This window comes from Diplotaxodon limnothrissa, linkage group LG14 (assembly GCF_057381915.1).
Source record: "Diplotaxodon limnothrissa isolate DT_005_m linkage group LG14, D_limnothrissa_male_GT1.1, whole genome shotgun sequence".
NCBI classification, from domain to species: domain Eukaryota; kingdom Metazoa; phylum Chordata; class Actinopteri; order Cichliformes; family Cichlidae; genus Diplotaxodon; species Diplotaxodon limnothrissa.
Window position 1 is genome coordinate 20476601 of NC_140609.1, and position 15140 is coordinate 20491740.

General features: G+C 41.7%; 1 protein-coding gene across 2 annotated transcripts in view; it reads left to right on the forward strand.

The window, feature by feature from the left end:
- Nucleotides 1-12757, forward strand: part of relt (RELT TNF receptor) — a 28242-nt gene extending 15485 nt beyond the window's left edge. Inside the window, exons 2-11 of one of the 2 annotated variants that reach the window (XM_085370816.1) lie at nt 1133-1207; nt 1312-1404; nt 2300-2484; nt 2872-2924; nt 3041-3295; nt 7215-7295; nt 7627-7705; nt 9158-9541; nt 10840-10968; nt 11188-12757. In XM_085370816.1, coding sequence (XP_085226942.1) covers nt 1166-1207; nt 1312-1404; nt 2300-2484; nt 2872-2924; nt 3041-3295; nt 7215-7295; nt 7627-7705; nt 9158-9541; nt 10840-10968; nt 11188-11191 — 1305 coding nt within the window. In that variant the 5' untranslated portion in view covers nt 1133-1165 and the 3' untranslated portion in view covers nt 11192-12757. Of the gene's footprint in view, nt 1-1132; nt 1208-1311; nt 1405-2299; nt 2485-2871; nt 2925-3040; nt 3296-7214; nt 7296-7626; nt 7706-9157; nt 9542-10839; nt 10973-11187 lie in introns of those variants that run through there. The other variant, XM_085370815.1, reaches the window with a different exon arrangement.
- The last annotated feature ends 2383 nt before the right edge of the window (nt 12758-15140 follow it).

Below are 15140 nucleotides of genomic sequence, written 5' to 3' on the forward strand. Positions count from 1 at the left end.
TCCTCACCTAATCCTAGCCCGGTGTGAATTCACAGCCCCCACAACTGTGGCAACAAATCCTTTTTTTGTCAATTGCGTAGTAACACCTCACCACATAATATTTCTGTATATTTTTATGGTGAGTTTTGAAAAGTTAGTCTCAAAAATGCATTTGTTTCTATAATATGTATTCAGTGGAATTCATTCAATTTATCACAGTCAGTCAAGCAGATCAGAAAGACGAGTGCAAGAGTTTGGCTTCTCAGCAGTATTTAAAAGTTGACAATACAGCAGACTTTGGCTGGAGTGTCAGAACACTATAATTGCAGCTGACAAACCAATAAGTTTGCATATAAGAGTTGATAAATGGGCTCAAGTCAAAGTTTTCCTCAGTCTGCACTGTAAGGTTTTATATAAATTTAGGTGGACTATATTGATGTAGTTTCAAATGAGCTGTTGTCAGATGTTTTTCAGGTACAGATACTGCAGAGGGGATGACACTGACTTGCTACAATGCAACAGTCACCTGTGGCACAAAGACCTTTTCATTTATTCCTAAGCTTCTTAAAAATATCTGCTAAATAAAGCAGTGTAATCATCCTCATTTACCCTCCACCGTCACAAAGCGTCACTTAGCTTTGATTGCATGGTTGTTTGAAAACTCTTCTGAATAAAGGGAAATGCCCATCGCAGGGGCAGCACGTGTTATCTAATGAATGCGGTGCAAAGTTAATCAGTGCTAAAAGTGTGCACGTGAGTACCTATGGCTCAGAAATAGCAACAGAAAATCCTCGGTTTGTACCCTGCTGTGCATAAAGAGGACATGATTCACGATAAATGATATTTACAGGATTCACACCTGCTCCTTACCTCCCGATCGCAGGAGCCACGCTTTTGCTCCGGATAAGTGACTCAGGTGTTTTCACGCCGTGTGAACTCTTGCGGTTTTGTGTGAGTGTGCATGCCTGCGCGGTGTGTGACATAATGGAAAGTGCTGTAAGGTCGTCAGTTTTGACGTGTCGTATTTTTCCATATCAGGCTGGGAAAAGTGCCGGCACCTTTTTTTTGTTTTTGTTTACAGCATTTAAAATCTCATAAATCCTCGTGAACTGATCATGTTTTATTATTAACCCCTCGCCTGTTCTTTCTTTAGATCATATGTACATAGACGAATACATTGAAGAAGATGAGGAACCACCTTTGCTGCTCAGCTATTGTCCTCCTCGCGGTAAATATGCGCATGCTTTGTGAGCTCTGTTGTGTAAGAAGAAGAGTGTATCCACACGTGTGCGCACTTCTTCTGATTCACGAGTGCGTTTCTGTGTCTTCCAGCTGTTTGGCTGTGGAGGGACTGCAGCGGTGCAGTCTCGGTGTGGGAAAGGGTGTGCGTGTCTGCAATGCCCGGCAGGCCAGGAGCCTTCCAAGGTGAGACAACATTTTAATATTTTAATAACATTTGTATTGTTTATTATATATTTTAACACTTTCACCTCCTTAACTGCTATAAATATGCTTGTTTCAGTAGGCAACATTTGTCTTTAATTTCTATAGTGTAGAGCAGGGGTGTCAAACATAAGGCCGGCCCTGACTAGACAGCTGTGCAAAATATGAAGGAAGGCATCGATTTTTGGACTTTTAGCTGCGTTATTTAAAGTTTTGCAGCTTTTCCTGCTAATAAAGACTCCCCTCACAGCCATTCATACTACACCAAAGTAGTTAAGTAATAGATAACAATTAAATAACAAAAAAGTTCCTGCTTTTCACTGTCTACTATAAAGAACATTTTCATCACTCAATCATTACTTTATGTCTTAGAAATATGGGACAACCTTTCCTGTAATTTTACACACTTCTTTATCTTATATTAATATATCTCAGGGATTAAATGTGTAGTTAAACTTCTTTACTCTGACAGAAAGTGGAGTTTCGCTCGATGTGAAATAGTGTAGAGCTTTAAAACATATTGGACCCAATACATTTCCACAGCTCGTTAAATTACTTATTCAACTCCCTCCGCCTGAGCAGCCACCTGCAGTTTATGTTCAAATCACATTTTCATCTCCTCCATTACATTATAGTCTGTGTATTTGGTCACTGCAGTTGTCAAAAATGAAGTTGTTCTTCTCATGAATCCATAAATATTGGCTGAGTCTTATAAGTGCTGCAAATCTTTATTTTATTTCTAGTTAACACAGAAGCAGGATTTCAAATTAAAACAGTCAGCTCTTTGCTACCCATCAACTCTACAACGCCACAGGGATGCTAGGTTTTCTCTTTAAGCCTCTTTTGCCTGACTTTAGACTTTTTCTTTTCTTCTCAGGCTTGTGGGCAGATCCAGAGTCCAGCTGAAGAAGTGCATTGCCAGGTGTGCCCAGCTGGAACCTTTTCAGACGCACTGGACTCTGAGGTTTGCCGTCCACACACCTCCTGTAAGATCCTCGGCCGAAAGCTTGCATCCTCTGGCAACGGGACCTCTGACGCCGTCTGTGGTCACTGTCTGACTGGGTGAGAACTCATGGCCTGAGTCTGTGGTGGTCTACCTGTATGCTTGCTAGTCCACAAAGAGGTCTATCCAACCACAGGGTGGACAATAACGCGGCTTTCATTCAATATTGTAACTCATAAACTTTTATTTGTTCTAAATTAAGTCCTGCAATTTTCTCTGTCTCAAAAAAGCAAGAAAACAGTCACACACACACACACGCAGGGACAAACACAGTGTGTCATTCACCACAATGGGCGGGTAACATCAAGAACAGGCACCACTGGACATAACATGCCACAAGCTAAAACCGCTGATTCATTCTTTCACTGTTACACAGCCCCTCGTGTTTTTCTCTTCATCCATCTCTCTAATTAGGCTCTTTTTGGTTCTTTTTCATCCATTCACAGGTTTCACTCCTCTGCCGCTGGGCAAGTTTCCACCCAAAGTCCCTGCGTGAAAAGTAAGCATGCTTCTGCAGATTACCGTGTCTTAACTTGCTTTTAGTGAACTGATTTCTGCTATCACGCTGCCTACTTCTCTGATGTTTTTCGCTCTTCTTCCCCTCTTTCCTCTCAGAAGGGTTGCATGTCAGAGTGGTCCGTAATGTGGGTAACGGTCAGTCTGGTGGAGCAGGAGGACCGGCCAACAGCACAGTGGTGCGCAGCGCTGAGGAAAAGACAGCAGAGTACGCCGTGTTTGCCCTGGTGCCCGTCTTCTGTGTGATGGGCCTGCTGGGTATCCTCATCTGCAACATCCTAAAGAAAAAGGGATACCGCTGCACCGGTGAGAAGGAGGGAGGAGATGAAGAGACTGCCACACCGCAGAAAGAAGGTGAGAGATGGGAAGGCTGCTGAGAGAAAATCACAGTAATGGGAGCAAAATAGGAAAGTAGCATTTAAGTTCAGGCTGTTGTCGCGTTTGACCATAAAAATGCCAAATTAGCACACTTGGCATGCACACGATGTGGTCAAGTTTCCCTGTCAAGAGTGAAACCAGCCCAGCTCAAAGGGCAGCGCCTTTGCATGTGCACTCAGTCCCCATATGTTTTTTATGTAACTGCACGCGAGTCCATGTGTGAGGCTGTTTTATTTCTTTTTCTCATCTTAGCTGCTTTGAACTTTGACCTCACAGGGGACATTACATGCTGTAATTAGGTAAGCAGGTATTGTTTTAATGTAATGCTCCTATTTGAAAAGGTAAAGTGGGGCATTCTCATCAACCTCTTCGCCCGCCAACGTCAGAGAAACGGACTTGCGTCAACGCAGAAAGCATAAAAAGAGTCAGGGAGGGCAGGAGAAGAAAAAGATACAGAGGGGAGGGGCGTTAATTGAAAGAGACGTAGAAATTAATCCAAGAGAAAGGTTGTATGAGTTACCATACCCATTCTCTGTTGTTTGCATAATCTTGTTTGAAGTGCTTAAATGTATTTTTTTTCACCCTGTGAGCCAAATTAGCCCTTTAAGAGAGTACTCACTTAGGCAACGTCTTTCTTCCTCTTTCTCTGTGCACACAACTGAGAAATGCACTCATTTCTTTCCTTTATGCTTCTATTGTACTGGATGTACTGTACCTACTAGGTTTCTAGTTTTCTGTAAAAGGTCACATGGGAGGCACACACCTCCAGGCAGCTTTTATTTTATTCAATTGTGTCACAAAACGCATAAAAAGTGTTTTGTTTAGGGTTTTTGGGGGGTGGTGGTGAAAAGATGCTGTGAAGAATGTGGAGTAATAATCAGTTCCACTTTTACAGATTGTACTTTTCTAGATAACCAGATTGCTAACCTGCATTTATGAAACAAACCACACACACTAATGAGCTGGAGTGAGCTTGCCACACTCTACAGTAACCTACTTTGTGTTTTAATTTATTAGAATCCACTGTTGCACAAGTTCTGCAGCAGCCAGACAGCATACACGACACGCAGTTTGTTACAGCCATTTGGTGCAGATAAATAAGCAGACTTAAAGGCTAAGCTGGCTTTTCCTTCGCTCACCTGATGGTGCAAGGCTCTTAGGAAACCTGCATGGAATCGGGAGCGTCGGAGCGCAGCTGCACCCTCGACAGATCCGACTGTGTGACAGCATGCCTCACGTCAAGTGTTTGTGCAACACCTGTTGTTTCATTTACAGCGTTTTCCATAACTGCAAACATGGTAAATGGCCTGCATTTTCTAGTCCCTAAGGACCCCAAAGCGCTTCACACTACATTCAGTCATTCACCCATTCACACACCGGCGATGGCAAGCTACATTGTAGCCACAGCCGCCCTGGGGCGCACTGACAGAGGCGAGGCTGCCGGACACTGGCGCCACCGGGCCCTCTGACCACCACCAGTAGGCAAACATGGGGTTAGTATCTTGCCCAAGGATATTTGGCAGCCAGGAGGCAGCCTGGGATCGAACCACCGACCTTCGACCTTAGTGGCTAACCTGCTCTGCCACCTTAGCTACAGCATGCAAACAAATGGTTATTTTTCGCTCACTTACTCCTTCTATTAGTGGTTCTTTTTGCATTTTTATGTGCCCTCATAGGAGGATGAGAAGTTTACAGCTGTAGCAGCCTATGTAGCTACGCCTGTGTAGTGGAGGCCAGGGTGATCTATGGAGGAATGCATGCGCGCATGAGAATAGCCAGGGGTCAAAGCAACAGTCGGTGCTCTCTGTGCTCTCTGCCTATTTGTTTTAGTATCACCTTGGTTTCTTTCTCTCTTTGCATCTTGTTGTGAAATTTAAGCCCTTCTTGCACCTGAAGGGAAACTCCCTGAACTCCATCCCTCTTCTGCTATTTCATCATTCCTTCTGCTCTCCATTGATACGGTTTCCTGCCTCTCTAACATGCCCCTCTCTTCTCATCTGAACACGATACTATCAATTCATCTCTCCTTTCCCAGCTAGATCAATAATTCAATCGGGTACCTCGACTCACTGTTTATGTCGGTCTCTTCATTTCTCCTGTCCTTCCTTCTCCTCTGCCCTCTCTCCTTGATTCTCTGGGTTATTCTCTTTCCTTTTTTCTTCCTCTATCCATTTTTAAAATAAACAGGTAATTCATTTTTATATAGATTGCAGTGTTGACCTGATAATCTGTGGGATAGTGGATAGTGATTTGCTTTTTAATTTTGCATTTTGCAAAAAGCATGAAAAAGCATGCAGAAAGCATGCAAGTGAACAATCTCGTTAGGACATAAAGCAGATAACAGTGGTTCATGTATGAGGTCCTCAGTGATGATTAGCAGAAGACCTCATGCATGAGGAAGAATTCCAACTTCAATATAAGACCTCTAATCACCATCATTGCCACATTCGACTCATGCTTTAAGGGCTGATGATGCAGAAGAAGTTAGGTACAGTAAGAGGCTGCATATAAAGCAATGACAGCTCTCTTCTTGTTATGTAACATTCATTGTCACAGTGCACTTACCTGTCTGCACACTGTAGTCCTGACTGGCCTAAGGTTAGAGGAACTTCTTACTCCAGCACTTTTTTCCATCATTCCATCTGAGAGGAAATACCCATGGGGGTAGCAAGGCCAAGCTTAGCTCGGCAGGGCTAAAATCAGATGCTGCGGTGGCAACTCTGACTATGCAGGACTGAGCACAGTTTGCTTCACTGGAGAATGCATCGACCTTAAAATCTGAGGGGGGAACAGAAAGGGCAAATGCAGGGTTGATGCTACAGTAGATGCAACTCTGCAGTTGCTCAAGCATGAGTGCACACAGGAAAAGGTAGAAGTGAGCTGTTGACCGTTAACACAGAACTGCTGCATTTACAGTAAACCTAGATGCAAACATATTTTTTTTTAATCATAAGCCTAAACTTATGATGATTATTAAGCAAATTGAGACTCGTGTGCTGCTGTGATGTACTGTAATTTATGTATTGAAGGCTTGTTATCCATTAGATCTGCCCCTGGTGAGAAGTTAGACTGTAATGCTATTCATTGTTCTAAAGAAAAAAAGACCAAAATGCTGACATGGGGGAAACGTTTAAACAGATAACTAATCAAAAAAAGAAACATTAAAAAAATGTAAAGTAGATACCAACCAGAACTACATAATGGACTAAAATGTGGAATACGGGTAAGGAAGCAGGGCACAGATGGAAGACAATCAGTGAATCGTAGACGTGGTAGGACAAAGACAAGAAGTAGAACAACCAATAAAGGCATAAGTAGAGGTAGAAGGTATTTCCACTATTAAACGTGAAACTTGATATCAGGCTGTGACTTTGTTGGAGTATTAAAGAGACGAGAACAACTGCCACCCCGTGAAACTGATGCTGTTATGCTCGCGTAGCAACAGGCACTGTGGAGACAGAGCTATTGTTACGGTCCAACAACAGCCTAATGCTGCTTATGCAAGAAAGACAGAAATACGCATGCACAGTCGCATTTGGCATCTATATTGTCACATTGTGCTCTTTAACACACACACATACGCATTGTCATCTGGTACTGTGGGCCTGGTACATCACACACACACACACAGCTCAGCAGTGCTGAACAACGCATAACTGCTGAGTGAGCGAATCTCCCTCTCTCCCCTTTATCGTCATTGCTCTCCACTCAGCTGCCTCACTATGCTGTACTATTATGGGATGGTGAGTGGCAGGGGGCCATTTACATCCACCCGTATCAATCAGAGTGTCCCTTGAACAGTGTTAAAAGTGACAAGCAGTGCAATAAAAGCAGTACATACATAAACAATACTGGAAAATCTCTGTTTATTAACATTGCTTCTGCCTTACTTTAGGTAACACCTGTCCCTACATATCCGATGACCTGAATGAAGACACCATCAGTGTTCTGGTTCGCCTCATTACCGAGAAGAAAGGTAAATACTAACAGTGACATCGCATATAATTTGTGCATTTATTTAACAGATGGCAAGTAGCCTAAAAATTATAATAAACAGCAAATGAGAGTTTCAGCTTTGTCCGCAGCTTATTACTACTAAAGTGATAAATGGCCCAATTGGCCCAAGATATACACAGTAGCTTGGCTTTCCTCTCCAAGTTTCCTGCATCAATTACATCCACCTTATTTATGCACTTCTAATAAACTCCTGAATTACATTTTCACAGGCAGGAGGTGTTTAATTACTCTGATCTATAGTTTGAGTAGCTGGCATTATAGCTAAATGTGTATATGTGTGCTTGCTTCAGAAAATGCTGCTGCGCTGGAGGAACTGCTGCTGGAGTACGAGACCAAAGAGATGGCTATGAGCAAAGGCTCGTCAATCAAGTACGAGACCGCACGCGCGCACTTGCACAACCACAAATCATCACATGCATTTGCTCAGTCATGCTGCCCAAGGTCACACTTAACGAGATGGCAAAGGGGAAGTCTGGGAGAGAGAAAGAGAGGCGCTCGTCAAGAGAAAAGTGCGTGTGGGAGGATGTATCGGCAGAAATGGGAGCAGTGCAGATACATTTTCATACGCTTGCACTGAGCATGGAGACCTAAACTTGAATTTATAGGGCTATAAGTCCACATGCTACTCTCATGTTAATATTCCAGTAGTTCAGTCTGGACATTATTAGTTTCATTTAAGCTCTTTAACTAAAACAAATGCTAAAACATTCACTTAGGAGCGCACATTATTGTGACTGTGTCGGCTACATTTCCTCAGGAGCCTGATAACTGGGAGTGACTCACTCACTCGCCGAGGCTTGAAACCAGCTGCTAACACAGTTTACAGCCGTCTAGTCATGAGTCTGTCACACAGCTTCAAGCCACGCATTTGATATGACTGAGTGCATTTTATGGTAAGAACCTGAGGTTGTAACATAAGCCAAAATTGCTCAAGTTCCCAGAGTTTAATCGATGAGGCTCGAGAGAATGCCACATAACAGTCTGCACTGCAGGGCTTTGATTATTGCTTCGACAGTGATGCCACATTTACCCCAATCATAATTTGTCACCTGTAAACCCCACGAAAGACTAAATTAATGATGTGATGACATGATGAGCATTAGATCTAATTTATTTCAGTGCAGACGTTTCTGGGGCCTGTGGCTGTGCACTGCTGCTCAGTGGTTCTGTCACATGTGATCTTTAGATGCCAGAACATTCTCTCTCTCTCACACACACACACACACACACACACACACACACACACACACACACACACACACACACACACACACACACAGATATATACAGACTGTTCTGGAAAGCTTTCAGATCGGTATCTGGATGCGTGTGGTGGGAGGTTTTGCACAGGTTATTTGGGTTCACTGTAGCTCTCCCATACAGCGCTCGTCTCTTTTGCTCTGCCTTCCCCTGCAAAAAATAAAAAGTGAACAATGAAAAGACACACAAACCAACAAGCTCTGTACCAACAGATGAAAACTTTAGATTTGAGTTGCTAAATGATTTTATATTGACACAGAGCAGTGATCGCTGCTGTGATTGGACATATTTATTTATTTTGTGCCACATTCTAGCAGTGATTGTGTCCAGGACCAATATTAGGGATGTGCCAGTACCATGCTAGGATATTCTGGAAAGCTTAGTACAGTTTAGTATTATAACCAACACTTTTCTTACCATCACTAGTCTAAATGGCCTTTTTACAATCCTTCTGTAGATTATTTTGTGGTATTTGGATGTAACCTCCACTTACGATTTGTCTAAACTGAATATGTCAACATCAGTTTTTAGTTTTTAATAAATCTAATTTTCCTCCCCCAGGTTCCCGATGCTGTCTCCCTTATCCCAATTCCGCTCCCTTCCCAGGCTCTGCCCTCATCAGTCTCACCACCACACCATCTCCGGCCTCTCTGGCCTGGCCCCCAGACATGGTTACCGCTGCACCCGTTGCGCCCAGAAAAAATGGCCCCCTGTTCTCATTCCACCCCTGGATTCTCTCAAAGATCCCCTGAAGCCCCCCCAGAGTCTCATCCTGCCCTCCCTGGACACATCCTCCGACCAGCAGAAGAGCCCCCTGCTGGGTGGAGAGTGCGTGAATACACACCATACACAAGCCGCTGTGCCAAAAACTGTACAGGAGAAGATGGAAGGAAGTGAAGTGAAGGAGAAAAAGGAAGGAGAGCTCACAGTATTGTCTGTAGGAAGGTACGTGCACTTTATAACACTTTACTAAATACATGTAGCTGGGTGCTGTTCACAGGCTTCACTTTGACATAGTTAAACTTTCCTGTAGCATTTAAATTTTTGTTTGCTGTTACTGAAAGTACCCAGCATCACTGACAATAATAGTATTGCTGGTTTTTACTGAGGTCATGGATTTGAATTGTATACCACCACCTATACAGTTGCACCAGCAAAAATAAATGAGCTCTCACTTGTTACATCACAGCGGCGATTTTCCAGGGTCGGTGTAATCGAGTGGCGTGAAGGAGGTGGAGAGGACTCAGAGGCAGGCAGGGTTGTGAAAGAGGAGCCTTTATTGTCAGAAAACAAAGTTCAAACAACAGGACAAGTTAACACGGAAGATATCTTGACTGAGGACACAGGAAAAGGCAGGACTATAGGTACACACAGGGGACTGATTGCACAACAGGACGCAGAGCACAGGGATTCAATCAGCAGTGGGTGAAAACAATGAAGGTGGGCTGGAAAATCACAGAAAGTAACCATGACGATGCACAAGAGAAACACACTTAAATACACTTAAAAAGGCACGAAGACTAATTATGCAGTTGATTAGTCCAAAAAAATGAACCCCTACCTCCTTTTTCTAACTACTTTTCTTTGACCTGCATGGAACGCATCAAGAGGTGAAGGGAAGGTATCAAGGAGAATTTATGAGGACAGAGGAGAAGAGAAGGGCAGTGCTCAGAAAATCCAACTGCACTTACATTAGACTCCTTAACAATGGGATGTCTGTGGTTTTTTGAATTACAATGGACTAAAAAAGAAGGCACCTTTGAATTCATCCCAAAATGTTCTCACTGTGTTATTCCATTTTTTGCTGGAGAGATGTTCCAGTGTAACTTCAGAGGCTTTCCTACATTCACAATTTATCCAGTTCTGGGTGTTTGTGGTTTGGGTTGAGGAAGGTGAGGGGGAGCCTATCTCAGTTGATCCCAAGTAAAAATTGAATTAACTGGAGACAAAGTCAGAGAGTCAAGGCTGAGACGGTTTGAACATGTGCACAGGAGTGATAGTGGATATATGGCAGGAGGAAAAGAGGAAGACTACAGAGAAGAATCAGGGATTTAGTAAAGGAGGAGATGGTGTGACAATTCTGCTGTTTAAATTTGAGAACACCTGTGTGCACCTTTGTACTGTGTTCACTAACATTTACATAACACACAGGAGGACACAGGTACTAACGCGCAGACAAGGCAATGTCATAATAGGGTTGTTTTCTGAATGTAATAATGGTTATGTTATATGTTGATTCACAGATTTCAAGTTGCTCAGATCCCGGAGCAGAAGCCATGCACAGTGGAGACCAAGAGAGCATCCCAGGAGCAAAGGAACTCCTTCTTCGGTGGGAAGTCCTTCTCCTTGTCTTCCTCATCTGGCATCCGGAGGTAGGAACTCCAAACACAGCAAGAAGTTTTGGCCTCTCTTTCTATCCATGCTGTTTCTTTCTGTTTCATTTCCTCTGTGCACTGCCAGCACTTGAAGACTGTACTGACCAGCGACTGATGTAGTCTTGACAATTGGTTAGATTTAGTCAAATCAAATTGAGATTTATTTAAAATGACAAAAATATCATAATTAATTTTGTTTTTCATTCATGTTTGCAGGTGAAGGGACGATATTGCTACCTCGCTGAAGATGACCTCATTCACCGGCGACGGCTTGACCCGCTGACACCAAGGGTGTTTTATTTAGTTGACTGACACCGATAAACCACAACCACCTGCTGCTGGAAGTAGTTGTTTCTAATAATGCAATAATAGGAATATAACTGTATTTATTATTACATAGGCAGGTTATTGTATTTTAGACGTATCGGATGCCGCATCAGAGGCACCACAGCTACATCCGAACAGAAACGGGTCGCGAGACATGCAAGGACAGAGCGGTTAACAATAACTGACACTAGAAAGAGGGAAGCGTGTATTATACACAAATGCACTCCCGGACTTTTTTTTTTTTTTAAAAAGGAGTGCTTCCATTTAAAAAAAAGAAAAAACAAAACAACAAAAATAATAATAATTTATAAGAATGCACCATAAAAAACAGAAAATCTCCGCCTATCAGCCTGTGGTTTGCAACATCAATGAGCATATGAGTTTTTTAGCACCACAGTTGGCTAATAAGCCAAATAAAAATAAGAAATCTGGATCATTTGACACTTCATTATTTAAAAAAAGGTATGTTTTAATTTTATTTTAATGTTATATGTTTAAATAATTAAATATAAGTAATTTTGCTGACACCAAAACTGAGGAGGTTTCAGACCTCACTTGCTCACTCAGTTAAAACCTTTTAGAGTAAAAAATAAAACCAAATAAAAATGGCGAGATTTACATTTTCGGGATGTACCGATTTTTCTTTAAGAGGGGCACCTCAGGCTATATCGGAGCATTTTTAATGACGCCGCAGCCCATTGGCTCATTCCCAGCTGCTGTCGTCATTAGAGTGAAAGAGTAGTTACAGGGGTGGGTCTCGCTTTTGTAGAAGAAAACATGTAAATAAACATGTACATATGTAAATATGGGTGGGTTTAGACAAACATGGTGTTTTGTAATTTTAAAGTATGCATGAGGTGATACGTTAGATCCCTTATAATGGGAAAGACAACTGCACTGCACCAGCGAGTGACATTTGTGGTTTATCATTTTAAAAACAGGAAAAAGTTAGAAAAAAACCCAGCAAATGCTACCACACTACCATGCATAAGCCCGAAGGCTGAAGTGCAGCATAAGTTTAACATGATATTTGTTATTTTTCTATCATTTGGGTGCAACATCTCAGTGCTTTTTCCTTCAGCTGTTACAGTTTCCTCTTCTATTCATGAAAACACTCTATAGCTATGCAATCTTCAAAATTCAAAGAAACCACTTCTATAAACACACACACACAGACACACACGCACATATTTATTTATTTTTTTTATTTTATAGTTTAATTCAATAAACCCACCAGTGGCTGCAGAGAATTAGCGGTTTAAATGCCTCAGTCATGCGAGCTCAGTTGGCTTTAGTTTACATCCTCCTGGGTTTTCAAGCGTGTACTATAATGATAGAGGCTTTTTTTAACTGCTCATTTTCATATTTTCTTATTATGTTGTGACAAGGAATATGACAGTATGTCTGGAGGGAAGGGTATTTATTGACTGCGTTACATGTTTTCTTTTGATTTGTTTTTAGTAACTTTCTCACTCAGACTACAGTTATCATGAAACGTATTCAAGCTGAAGTGTTGCTGAAAAGAGGGAAGGATTTAAATATTCATCTCATCAGCTTGCATGCATTTATATAATATTGCAGTTTTTTCCCTGTATGATGTTTTTACTTTTAAAATAAAGAGGTATTTTAAATGCTATCTGGTTTGGTGTTGCACTGCTGTGTGGCTTTGTGGTGTCTGGAGTTGGTGAGTATGTGAGACTTGAGATTTGTGTGAGGCTAGATTATAAAATGGCAAAATATTTGATGGGATTGCTTGAACCATGATGAACTTGTGGGGGGTTGTCACCCCCTAGTGGTTCACTGTAGATTAAAGGGATACTTGAGTCTGTACTGTTGTACGTTACTATAAATTCCCTTCTTTTCCTATGGCTCCTTGATTTAAAAAATTATGGACACACATGGATTTAAATTAGAAGAAAAACATCCATCCATCCATCCATCCATCCATCTTGCCCTATCCCAGCTGCCATAGGCCGAAAGGTGGGGTTAATCCTCGACAGGTTGCCAGTTACCACATTTTAAAAATGTCTTCTTCTTTACTACATGATTTTTACATCCTTCACATTTGTGACATGTGTTTTTCTCCGGGACATCGAGAACAAGCCTTAAATTTGCAGTGAGGTTGACCCTTGCAGGGAACACACGCATTCCTGTCTTTCATGTCAGAACAACGCTCACAGTAGAAAACCTATTAGTTCTTATACAAACATCAGGTGCTGGAAATTACTCATAAAATCAATTCTCTAAGCACACAGCTGTGATACGCCACGCAGTTTTCTATTTTCATAAATACACTATCTTTATACCCTATACATCCAAAGGCATTTAATGCATTAAGTCAGAAATCAAATACAATATAGACATTTATTTCTAATCTTCAGTCATCATAAATCTCCTTTGTCCTGATTTGCAGTATTTTAACAATAAAACGAAACTTCAGGTTTTTCCCTTTAATTTGCTCTCACTAGGATTCTTAGCAAAAAGAAAACAAATAGTATCTATAACAAAATATCTGTCTTGAAGTAAAATTAACATCTCAGAAGTGTTGCACCTGCTAAACTAACGACTGGTGCAAATTTAAGATTGAAAAGTGCTCTCTTGAAGAGATCTCATCTGTCATGCAATACTGTGTGTCTATGTAGGTTTTGAACCATCCAGGTGGCAGTAGCTTTGAGTATGTCACGGCGGGGTGCGCCGATGTGTGTGGAAACAGGACCCAAAAGCAGATGATGACGAGGAATTGTAATGATTAACAGAAAGGTGAACCTTTAATGCGATGACGGCAGGGAAATGAACCAAGAGACCAAAAACAAACAGGCAAAAACACTAAGAAACAAAATACTAAATGGTACTGAGACCAAAACCTAAACTATGACTGTGGTGGAAAAATAATAAACAAAGACCATGACTAAGACTAATAATACATAATAAACGAAAACTAGAACTATGACTGAGGTGAGGTAAACAGGCTAAGACCATGACTAAAACTGTGACCCTGGTGAGATAAACAGACGAACTGACAATGGCATGAAGAAAACAAAAGGCTTAAATACAGACATGAGGTGATCAGGGGAAGTGGCGACACATGAGGAAACAGCTGACTGACATGAATCTAATGACAGGACCAGGAGGAGTGAAACTAAATACAATGACCAAAGAACACATGACACTGTCAGAATAAAACAGGAAACACTAAAACTAGACATGACAATACAAACTTAACATACCGAATACGTGATAAATAATGCAAGAACTCAAACAGAAAACCCAGGAACAATAACTGCCTAAACTAAAGGCAAATAGGAAATAACACAAAACTAACAACATCTCAAAAAATGAGAACAATACAAAGAAAGCTCAAAGTGCTGGGTCGGAGACCCAGCCTGTGACAGAGTACTTCTTTTTAGGTTCTTCTGTTCAAAAAAACTAATGGGAAGTCCCACTGGTGCTGTCACTTTGGTGGTGGTCCTGAGAGTCATTAACCTTCCTGCAATCATGTTTAATTCAATTCAACTTAAGTGAATATTATTTATATTGAACTAAAACAACAGTTGCCTCGAAGTGCTTTATATTTTAAGGTAAAAACTCTACATTAAAACACACAAAACAACAACAACAATAAAATGACCCACATGGGAAGAAAAAACTTCCTTTTAACAGGAAGAAAACCTCAGAGCAGCGCCAGGCTCTGGGAGGGGCGGCTATCTGCCCCGACCAGTTGGGGGTGAGGGGAGGGAGACAGGACGAAAAACACAGTGTGGAAGAGAGTGGTAGATAAACATGCGAGTCTTTAACAGTCTGTTACTCTTACACAAGCCCAGGTGGCAAACAGTCACATGGTG